This window comes from Stegodyphus dumicola, chromosome 7, assembly GCF_044657685.1.
Source record: "Stegodyphus dumicola isolate Sdum_Otavi_A_Nest chromosome 7, ASM4465768v1".
Lineage (NCBI taxonomy): Eukaryota > Metazoa > Arthropoda > Arachnida > Araneae > Eresidae > Stegodyphus > Stegodyphus dumicola.
This window is the reverse complement of record NC_140774.1, coordinates 46,922,382-46,934,502: the sequence shown is the minus strand read 5'-3', so window position 1 is coordinate 46,934,502 and position 12,121 is coordinate 46,922,382. Positions and strand designations below refer to the sequence as shown.

General features: G+C 34.8%; 1 protein-coding gene across 1 annotated transcript in view; it reads left to right on the top strand.

Moving 5' to 3' along the window:
* LOC118181217 (uncharacterized) overlaps nucleotides 1–12,121 on the top strand; it is a 119,616-nt gene that overhangs the window by 59,347 nt on the left and 48,148 nt on the right. Inside the window, exons 19-22 of the mRNA XM_035350298.2 lie at nucleotides 911–1,028; nucleotides 6,961–7,061; nucleotides 7,138–7,209; nucleotides 8,522–8,628. Coding sequence (XP_035206189.2) covers nucleotides 911–1,028; nucleotides 6,961–7,061; nucleotides 7,138–7,209; nucleotides 8,522–8,628 — 398 coding nt within the window. The remainder of the gene's footprint in view (nucleotides 1–910; nucleotides 1,029–6,960; nucleotides 7,062–7,137; nucleotides 7,210–8,521; nucleotides 8,629–12,121) is intronic.

The following is a 12,121-nucleotide window of genomic DNA, read 5'->3' as shown; positions in this document are numbered from 1 at the left end:
AACAAATCCTCCACTCGGGCTTGAACTCAAAATAAGAAATAAGGACTAAACTATAAGTAACTAAGAGAGACCTAACCGAAGCTAAACATAAAATATAACGTAGTTGGCCCTTAATTTAAACTAGCCGGCGAATATCAAAAGTTATGTAATATACAGGCAAGCGTAACAGCTTCAAGATAGATTTAGCCCGAAGGCAAACTCGTGTTACTTAGTATTCCTAGCTCTCTCTCATGAAGTAAGTTAAACCTTCCTTAAATACTATGTCTAACTCATTTGCATTCAACGCGATTCTAAAAACTCATTGTGGTAGGTAGTTGTAAACAAGAATTGATAGGAAAGCACTTTAAAATTAAAATAACTGTTATAAAATTAAAATATACCTTACAATTCTTTAAACTGCTTTTACTATATTAAAACTCGAATTTAAATAGTTGAAAATATTTGATTGTGTCGAAAGTTCTTTAGCAGTTCTTTTCCGATTGCAAAGGACGTAATGTATACTGCTCCCGGGCTCCGCTTGTGTTCAGGTATATGTATGTCAGATCAGTCATGAATCAATTCGGTATATTTTAAGCTATATTACTTATATGTGATTAATTGCACCAAGGATTAATGTTTAAAATGTAAGAAATTTTGATTTTTAAATGTTTAAAAAATTTTGGCTTATTTTAGTTTGTAAACAGAACTGTTAAATGTGATTAATCGGCAAATAACATTAGACTAAATAAAGAAGTTAACATAAATGCGGTTTCATTTTATGATCACTAATAGAAGAGTAAATAATACAGCATATAATGCATTATTTAGTATATAATGCATTATTTAGGATTGTAAATTATAAACATATGAAAGCAAAGTGTATACACGCGGGAATAAAATTTCTCTTTTTTCATTTATTTGTTTATTTTAGTCCGTTGTATCCGGCTCAGAAGAACCGGATACTATTGAATTGCAAAGAGATCCTGAAGATCATTTATGTGTGAAGAAGAAGGTTATTGGAGCGAAGAGTCGGAAAATAATTATAAAAGGTAAAATGCTGTGAAGTAGTTTCCTTTGAAAATTGCATTTCACGTTTTCTTAATACAACAAATTTTATTTTTATTTTCTTTATTTTCACATATGAAAAGCACTGAAATTAATTATGTAATACGTTAGGAAGGTCTAATCTTAAATGCCTAGGATTTGCAGAATGAAAATTCTGAAGCTCTCTGGGTAACATTAAAAGGAATTAATTTCTAGACCACTTAAAACTTATTTACCTGTTAGAATCTTTCCACAAACTCGAAATTTTATTATATATCTCCTATAAGTGAACTGTTTTTAATACTATTACATCTTTTAAATCTACGGCATTATTTTCATTGTTGTTTCAGGATTATGGGATTCACATTTCTAGGAATTTTATCTAGGCTTACGGATAACTGAAAGAATTGCATCAATTAATATATTCGACATTTGCAAAGAAGTCTTCTAGATATTTTTTTTCGAGAACACTGAGAATCAACTAGTGCAATTTATATTTTCCTTATTAAGATGCAAGTTATATTTTCCTAGTCCGCTTTTTTCTTTCACCATTGGGCACACTTTAGATTTTAGGTTATTTAATTGGTGAAGGGTTTTTTTTTTTTTTCAATCTTATGTACAAATATCTTACTTGTGGCTCAATTTTTAAGAAATGATGTGTGATACCAGCTATGAAGTTGCTTTTGTGGTTCCAAAAGGGGCCTTATAAGCTAGATAAGATTTTGAGGGCATATGCCCCTCTGAGTGCATATGATTTTGACGAGTTAGCAGGTAAGACTCCAAGCTCGGTCAAAAAAAAGTAACGTAATAGTGGGGAGATCATTGTTTTCCTGTACTTCAAGTGTGCCAGTCAGATGGAAAGCGAAGAGAGACAAATGTCACGTCGCTCAAGAAAACAAGTAAACATCGGCAATGAAAGCTAGGAAGTTGGGATCTGTAATTATGTGAGAAGAAAATGGTCTGATCAAATGATCTGGTAGCTAAGAACTGAAAAATTTGCAGCATCACGAAACGCTTATCAAGTTTAGTATAGAACAGTTTAGTATAGTAACTTTCAAGTTTAGTATAGTATATCATTTTAGAATCGATTTTCAAGACGTCACGGATCAGTTTGTATCTTATTAGATAATGAGTATTTACAATTCTTCTCAGAATCATATTCTGTACTACCTGAAGTTTGTGGAAACCTGCCTTTGATGCCCAGGCTGCATATGCGTAGCATAGAATTGGCCTTATAATGCATAGGTAGATCCTTCTCTTTTGGTTAAGAGACAATCCAGAGTAATTTCATAGGAATGCAGAAAGTTGGTTCGCGATACCATAGACTTTTCCCGTGACGTGCTTAATATGATAAACCTATGTGAGTCTTTGGTTACTAATAATCCCCAGATAACTTACATTATTTATATGGTTCACAATTTCCGCAAATAATTAGAGGTTGTTCAATGCTATTTTCAAAATCCTGCGCCTCCTACCAATAGCAACTTTTTGACCTTGAGGCATTTATAACGATTCTTCCTTTCCTGCACCAGTCCTCAATATCATAAACAAAATTCTGGAGTTAGGGGATGACGTTTTTGGGTTGCATAAAGATCATGGCAACCGCCGTATCATCGGCGTAGCAAGCTAACATAGATACATGATCAAGTTTATCTCTTGAAAAATCGATTATGTGAAAAAGGCAGAGAGTGGGCGCAAGACAGAAACCCTGGGGCACTCCTTCAGTGATACTTTTGAATACTTGAACAGGAATTTCTTTGACTGACAATAAAAGTTCGGTAGGTAAGGAAGACATTGAGAAGAAGAAGAATTTCACGATTAAAATTCATCTTGATCAATTAGAAGATTAACCTCTTACGCCACACGTGGTCGCTTCGTAGTGCCATACATTTTTTATGGTGCAGAGCTGTCGCGTTGAATTTCACCAACTTGACTAATTGCTTTGAAGTAAACAGATAATACTAGTTAAGTTCCGCATATGAAATAAGAAATTTTTTTTTTAATGCTAAATAGTGATGAAAATTTTACATAAAAATCCCCAAAGATATTTAACATGTAGGAAAAATTTGCTTTTTATGTTTCAGGATGTTAATTCACTTAAGTAGAAATGAAATATAATTATGAAAATAGCCTCTCAATAAGCGCAGATGAAAATATGCTGATTGCAGTATAAGTCCTATAATCTTTCACGCTTCGGACTTTGGCAATTCCAAATATTATCAAGTATATCAGATCATCAGACGTTATAATCTGACGGGAAAGATTTCGAAAACATTACATAGCATATTATTAAAATGAAAATTAAAAAAAATATTTGTGCATTAACCGCTCCGATGTGTTTAAAAATTTAAAAACTCATAATTGTTTAACATTCTTAACTAACTTATGTTTCAGAATTATATCCGGGACTGATTTATTGCATTAAAGTCTTTTCGAACAGAATTCATATATTTGCTTGTATCATAAAATCAACATTCTTTATTTCTCATATACTGCCATGCTTATCTTATGCCCAAGTGACTTCTTTCGTTATATAAAACTCTGAGCAGTAGATTACTTGAAGAAAGATTCTGAACTGTATTCAGCATTTCAGAGTTTGTTGGTAATAAGAGGATCCGTAATTTCACATGCTTTGAAATAAATTTGCCTTCTAACATTCAGGAACAATTTTCATAAATTTCATATAAAATTATACACTTTACATACTTCCAAGCAGTAGCAGTCGCAAATATTATATTTATATAAACTGAGCGTGTGCTTTCTTAATACTGAAATCATAATTTAACGTATTTTGATCAACGCCTATATTTGCACTTGCGGCAGACTTCACGAAAGTAAGAATCCATGTGCTGTCTCCTCATATTTCACAATACAGAGGTCGACGTAAGCTGTTAGAAGTGAGACGACATATTCAGACGTTAAAGAAGCAATAACTTTATAAGGTACTTGCGAAGTAACCACTTGACAAAGCCTGCGGACTTTATAAGGTATTTTTTCCGCCTTCCTAGCGTGCCTTCGTGGTGTAGGGGTCTGCATGCTGGGCGCGTATTCCAAAGATCAGTGGTTCGATTCCCGGCAAAGGTGTTGCTCATTTTTCATCTCTCCTGTTCCCCAAAAAATCCTGATGTCTCTATAACTTGTTCAACAATGTCTATTTGAAATTACAAAAATTGTTATTTCTCTAACAGCATAAGATAAATTTAGCGATCCGCATTGTATCTGTCATTGAAAAGGCAATTCAGTTTGCCAACTATATTAGACAGAGCAAGTACAACGGAATTATGTTTCTATACAATAAAGACAAATGACTACAATTTTCTTCGAAAACTAAATAAATACTACTGCTGTGCCTTTACGTTTTCTATCATTAATATGTTGCTGATGTTGTTAGTAATATTACTACGGTAACAGAATTTTTACAGATTATTAATACATATATTAGAGTTCAATTTTGCAGTTGGACACGTAACCCAAATAACATGGAACCAAAATACTAGTCATGCCACACTTCTGAATCTGAATAACTCCTCGATTGTATTATATTTGCGGATGATAGATTGTAAAAAACGTGTTTAATGATTTCAAAAGAATGGCTTTACAGATATGCAAAAAGGGAAAATCTTTAGTGGAAAGCACAAGGAGCCTTTAAATGTTTTAAGAAGGGAAGAAAAACTATGCTTTTCAAATTATTTAATTTTTGTTCTATTATAAACAAGACTGATTAGAAGAAATGGCTGTAGAGCGAAACAGATGTTAAACATTTCTGGAAAGTAGGGCTGAATGACTCAATTATACCGCCTTGGGCTGCATACAAGTCAGGGATACGTGCGCAAGATAATCATGTGTACCAAAACATTGGACGCCAAATTATCGGAATTTTATTGTAATAGCTTCCAGTTAGCTGGCATGTGCTAGCAAAAGCTGCTTCATAGGTTTTCGGTGGGTAAAGTTTAAGATTCTCAAATTTTATAACAGGACTTTAAATATTTAAGTAAATCAAACTGTAACTATCATGCAGAGGAGTTAATTTCATTTTATTAGAAACTAGACGTAGATTTCATTTACAAATTTCAAGTTGGCATAAATTCATGCTTAAAGTATATGATTTATCTCCATTTGATATCATCTGACTTATCTTAAAAATATTTGAAAACAGTATTAGTGAGTATTTGTAGTATGTATCGCGGAAGAAAAGATGTAGTCTTAACTTCTAAAAGCTCTCGGAGGGTGGTTCTGTTTGAAAGGTGAAGAATTATGACCTTGTCACCTTTAAAATAACATCACAATTAATCCACGGCTTCTGATATTTCTGAAAGCCTCTTTTGGTATCTATCAAGGACGTCTCCGTATCCGCAACCTCGTTTTTTGGTGAACTGAATTGTCTAAAAAACCTTGACCCCGTATAGCTATTGTAAAACAAAGAACAAATGTAAGAAATCTAGCAAATATACTGGTTTTTGTATGACAATGATGTGGTTTTGTTCAAAGAAACTCACGTTTGTTTCCTTATAAACTCGATTTGCTCAAAGTACCACAACGCGCTGAATGTTCATAAGATGCTTAAAATCTGTTTGAACTGTAACATGAATTGTATTGTCTTAGGGATTGTTATATCTTACATTTTGCTTTTTAGCGCAAAGTACAATAATTACCTATAAGAGGTGAAATAATTGTTATACGTTTTCTGCAAGTGGCATGATTTTTCGCTAACCTTTTGAACAGTGAAATATTTTTCTACCATGATAATAGCCGCCCTGCCAGTATAGTGATTAGCGACGCTGATTGCCGTACCAAAAGGCCCGCGTTCGAATCCCGGAGAAACAATAGATGTTTGTAAACGTATAGTATCTGTGCGGCTAGTGGGGAACTCAAAATACATGGCAAGCCGAAAGTACTCTCGAGAGGTTGATGGACTCTCGGACCACTGTCCGGAGTACTCTCCGTCAAAACTGGGGCGGAATTGTTCATAATGCGACATCTCTATACCTACCTGGTTCTACCTAGTAACAAATTAACAGACATTTAAAAAAATTTTTGCTCCATTCAGGGCATTCAGTTGGGTTTCAGAAGAATTTATTTGACCATTTATTGAGTTCCAGATGTTGTCTAAAGCACTGCAGATACTACTGGCAAGGAATGATGCAAATATACTAATGTCAAGAAATGATACATGTGCAGAAAATTCAGCCAACGCAAAATAGATCAATTTGCATTGTAGAATAGTTAGGTTATTTTTTAGAAGCAGGAAGCTTGAAAAATAAGCAACGCTTGCCCCGAGAATCGAACCACGGACCTCTGGAATACGCTCACAGCGTGCAGACGACCACACCACGAAAACATGCTAGGAAAGGGGGAGAAATACCTTATATACTGCCCCTTTTAAAGGGCGACTGGGGTTTTTAGTTGGAATCAGTTGGACCGAATCTCCAAATCCTGGGTGTGGAAAATCATCATCCAACGTCCTTTTAGTTCGGGCGCCACTTAGAGATACGTTAAGTAGTTTGGAAGCAGGAAAGATGAAAAATGAGCAGCACCTTCGCCAGGAATCAAACCACGGACCTCTGGAATACGCGCCCAGCGTGCAGACCAACACACAACGAAGGCATGCTGGGAAGGCGGGAGAAATACCTAATAGCATATTTAAACAATTTATTATTTTTTAACTTTATATTCGATGCTTCATTAATTTTAGTGAGCTTTTTCGTGAATTTTTTTGCATGAAGGAGAATTATATTGAAACTTTTAATTGAGATACTGAAAGGTCCAGTAGTGTTAAAGCATCTAATGAAAATAAATTTGTTTTTAAACGTTAAAAAACCAGTTCTTGGCCAAATTGGTGTCAATTTTGTTCCAAAATCAGTTTCTTGTAATTAAATAAGACGATAGACATCTATGTTTATCTTTATATGAAATTTGTACTGTTTTCTTTTCTATTAGAAGCAGAAGGTACAGTTTTAGAGGATGTTTCTGAAAATGAAAAAACAAGCTGTTGTTTGTCAGAGGATATGATTATGCAACTGGGGCACCTTGGAATCGAAGTAAGATTATTTTGAGCAAAACTTCCGTGTTTACATAAAATTGTTTTCCATTAGTAACCTGCCTTTTAATATTTAGGTAGAAAAGTATTACCATTCGCACAGAGATATCGAATGGGGTTTTTGGAACAACAGTTTATACCTATTTCAGGTAAGCGCAGAAACTTAATTTGCCAACACTTACAATTTTAAACTAAAAAATAAGGAATGTTTTGCATTCATTAGAAATCTATGTGATATGAGGGCAAAAATTATGACAGTTAATAGCTAATCCCGTGTTTCTATCGCAAAAAATAATGCAGTGATGATGTTACGATTCAAGTCATTTTATGTTTCAGTTCAGTTGGGAGAGCATCGTTAGTCAAAATTCACAGAACCCTTGGATTGGGAATGATTATTAATGTAGATTATAATCCAAGATTATTAATTTGACAGCATAAAACAACAATTTATTAACGAAACACAACATATTTATATAATTTCCTCATATAGTTGTGGGCATGAAAAGTCTTATCAAGTATTTTACACATGCTCATTCTACTAAATTCATGTTTCAAGGGAGTTCTACAGCATCAAGTTTTTTTTTTTCCTTTTCATTTCTCGGCGCTCGACGAGAGAGATACCTATCTGCCGCGAACACGTCTTTATTAGAATTTTTCTTTTCGCATTACTCGCCAGAATGGAAATTAATAGTGAAGATTAAAGTTGAGAGTTTTGGATTTGAGATCACTTTTTTGGGAATCGCGTGCGCGCTATGTAGTTAGTTTCTTGCCAGTTTTTTACCAGTTGTAATTATTCTACTTTAGGGTTTCTTTCTGCTGCCAATTTGATTTTGTCGCGCTGGCGGAATTTTGGATGCACCTTCTAGTATAGTATTATTTGTGTAGTCTTTGACTATTGTCCAGCGTTTAATTTCATTTGCATTATTCTATTTATTTGCATCAGCACAAGTTGTGGTTAATAAAGCAAAAGAGTGTGCATTTATGTTCCAGTTTCTATTTAAATAAAAATTTTAACTTTCTCAAGATATTGTCGTTGTTCTCAGACACAGCAATAACTCGCTTGAAGTTTATTAGGGCTATAGGACTATCAAATGAGACCTTATATCACCACAAACTTAGCCAAAGAATGGCTTGAAGATCATGAAAATGAGCTGAACATATATTATATACTGCACAGTTTCTTAACATTAATAGAACTCAATCTGTATAGAATAAAAATACTTTTACTGACTATACAAATTTTTATCGTCCATTTTTAAAAAGAAGTAGTGTAGTTATTAGTCTCCAAAAACGGCTTACAGGATGTTAATAGATTGATGATTGAGATGACTTGAAATGGATTGACCTTAAACGTTGAAGCCCTGTACTTGTTGTTTGTGATTTTATATCTTGAAAAAAGAAAGTTATTCCGCTTCTTCGAAATTTTAACTGCTTTCTTTTCTTTAATTTGTTTCCGTTTAGTCTCGTCCATTTACAAGTGGAATGAATGAGACGATATTTGAAATAGATCACGAATTCGATTGCCCTCTTAGAGTGGAGAAGGAGTTCTCTTCCACATGTAATATTGGGTAAGTAAAACGGCATTTGATATTCATATGGTAATATGTTTTGTGCTATAATACATTTTTCTTAACGCTTTGATCTTATAATCAAGATTTCTTAAGATGTCACTTGCTAGTTACATGCTTTTCAAAATATTAGTACGTGCTATGACTTTAATATGTTTTTAAATTTTACATATATGTCAAATATAAATTATACGCAAGAACATTTGTAGCACATATTGCTTAAATAAGAGAAGCTCTCAGAACTACTTATTTGGCACTCATTCGACCCATACTCGAGTTTGGGTTTCCCATTTATTGTTGTGCCTCTGATTCCAATCTGAAGATATTATAAAAAGTTCAATTAAGTGCAGCTGGTATTATTATTGGGTTGAATGACAGCTGCCTTACGGAGATACTCTTTTTTTAGGACGATCTGCAACCTCTGCAGACTAGAGGACTAGCTGGCCTTGTTTTAAATGCTTTAACAACTTCTCTAGTTAAGACCAATACAATAAAACTTCAGTGTATTTAAATAAGTGGAGAAACGGACAAAGCCTAAAGAAAAAAGCTCTTTTGGCTTAGTTGAATTTCAAAACTTACTTTCTTTCAATGTTGAGCCCCACTCACTACAGTGTTGTTTTAATCCATCGGAAGGACTCTCCAGGGTTCACTTTCGTTGTAACTTTACTACTCCTGTGAATAAGGATTTCATTATTGAATACCTTAGACATTTGGCTTTGGAGTAACAAGCACCATTCCCAAAAATGCTATTAAGATCTTCACGGATGGCAGCAAAATTGCTGACCATGCAGTTAGTGGCGTTGAGACCCCTCGGGGAAAAATGATTCTCTGTCATCGTAATCCAAACCCCTGTGAACTGATAGCAATGAATTTGGGGCTCAAGGCTATATATACTAATAGAAAAATTTTTTAATGATCTATGGATTTTAACTCATAGCCGTAGCTCATTATAACATCTTGATAATTGGATTCTTGTAGGCGCAAAAATCAGTATCTCTATCCTACAAAAACTACGGCTAAAAATTAGCACCATGATACCCATTTGCAGTGGATCCTTCATGTGATTCATTAGGGCAAATGGCGGAATTAGCGGACATATTTGCAAAGGAGGGCTGTGGTTTTTTAGCTGTCTCCTCTTCCGCCCTCACCTGTCTCTGAAAAAATCACAAATCATGGTGGAATGGCTTTGCCTCCACCCATCACTAGTACTTAGCTAACAGGCCTGTTTGTACTCTTAAAACTTGGGTGTGACAGGAACTCTCAGGCTGCGCTCTCACGTATTGCCAGCGGTCACATTAAATGCCTCTCATTCAATGAGGACATGAAAATCTTTTCCACATGCACCAAGTGCCCAGAACATTAGGCTTCTGCCGAACATATTTTGATCTGTTTGGATCTTTCTAGGGAGAATATTTATACGAATCGCCTCCTTGTGCTTGACTTTCTTAGAGGCAACGGTCTTTTGGACCTAGTCTGACTTCGTCAGATTTCAGCAACAGTAACAACAGAGAAAAGCAACAGCAGCAACAAGTATAGCATGAAAGTGGAGTATCCGGTCCTCACCTCAATGCCGAGGTATCATCGGAGTCCTTGGCGATTGTTAACTAATCACCCAGCAAAAGCTAGAGAGTAACATCAGAATTAAAATAAAATTTAGGATCCTAGCGATAAATTTTGAAGTCTTCTGACTAGAAGATGTGTTGTTCTCGCCAACATTTTTATTAAAAAATTACATACATCTTGTACATTGATCAAGTCTATAAAACATTGTTACACATTAAGTAATAAGTAAATTAATACAATCAGTAGTTGTAACAAACAATGATACGAATTAGATATGACATTACTCACAATGAATTCAATAAGTAGAAATGCAGAAATAATTTTCAAAGGTTACATGATTCAAACGCTTTTTAAACATAAGATGAATGCAAAACACAACGCTTTTTATACATATATTAAGTAGAAACATAAATAGAATGTTCTTTAACATAGATAAATTCCATGATTTTTGACAATTGAGAACGACCCTTTTCCAAAGATACAAGTTTGCAAAGAAAGTCGAGATTCAGTGGTTGAGGAAATAAGTCTCTGCGCCTACTGTCCAAGTTAGGGCAGTCTATAATCATATGGAATGTGTCAGCCGAGTCTAAACCACATGGACATCGACATTGTGATCCTTTGATCTTGAATCTATTGAAATAGCAAGGAAAGGCTCCATGATTAGAGAGGATTTGATTGATGAAAAAATCATTGAGATGTCTTTTTTCCGAGACTTTAGGAAGAAGCTAATAAGTTGATCTTCCAGTATCTTCTTCTTACCAGCGTAGTTGCCATAACGCTAGAGCTTTCTCCTTGGCTTTACGCACTATGCAGCTGATATAGCATAATCGGAAATTTCTCCAGTAAACCATTACCGTCAATTCCATCATTCTGGGCTGTTAACGCTTCTGAGAGTTCCTCTTTGGTGATATCCTTCGGGATATCGTAAATGATAATTTTTAGAGAACGTTTTAACGGTCTGACTATTTGGAGTTCCTCCTTTAAGTCTGGAACAGAACTGATTCCTTTTTCTAATATTTCTAAGTCATTTTCTTTATTAGTTTCAATCAAGAGTCCTCCTTTCGAAACTTGTTTTACTCTTTTGACTCCGATATGGAGTTTAGAAGCATCGATGATTTTAAGAATTTTCTTCTTCATTGAATCAGATTTATCCCCTTCTTTTGTTGGGTAGAGAATCGCAACATACTGTTTTTCTTGCTTTTTCCTCGTTTTGGATGGTTCTCGAAAAGGACGTTTTAAAACGTATGCATAAGAGTCCTTCTCTTTATCTGTTAATGCTCGAATTTGACCTTCTAAGTGGGCCATCTCTACACATTGTTCGGTAAGAAGATTGAGCATCAGTTGAAACTGATATCTGCGGCCACATTTCTATTAAGTCCACTGGCCTTGTTTGTGAGGATCGTTTCAAGGTTGTCTACGTGAGCCTGGCCTTCTTTAAGAACGTCTTTTGAGTCCATATTTATAAACTGATCGCGAATCATAAAATATACAAAATATGCAGGCCACTAGGGTGACTACTGACTTGGTACCCTAGAGTTCTCACCAAGTCAGTAAAGTAGTATGCTCTTAAAGCTCAGGGCTTCGAACCTCTTTTGTGAGGGAGCCCCCCGATCACGCCAAGGTACCCGAGATCCTGGAAAAACACAAGAAACTAATAGCAAAATAAAACTAAACTCAAAATCGTTTATAGCACGATTTTAATCGCATATCATTCGCATAAAAAATCGCATTTCCAATCGCTCTCCCACGGGGGGAGCAACAAATATAGCAGCTGGATACAGATGGATTTACAACCGGTGGATAATGTTCAGGTAAATAAATATAAAGCAAATTAATTTTTCTTTACTCAAGCACGTGTGTGCTAAGAGTATACGTAGGCTGGCTGCTGTCGAATGTGCATACGAATATATACAAAAAACTGAACAAATAT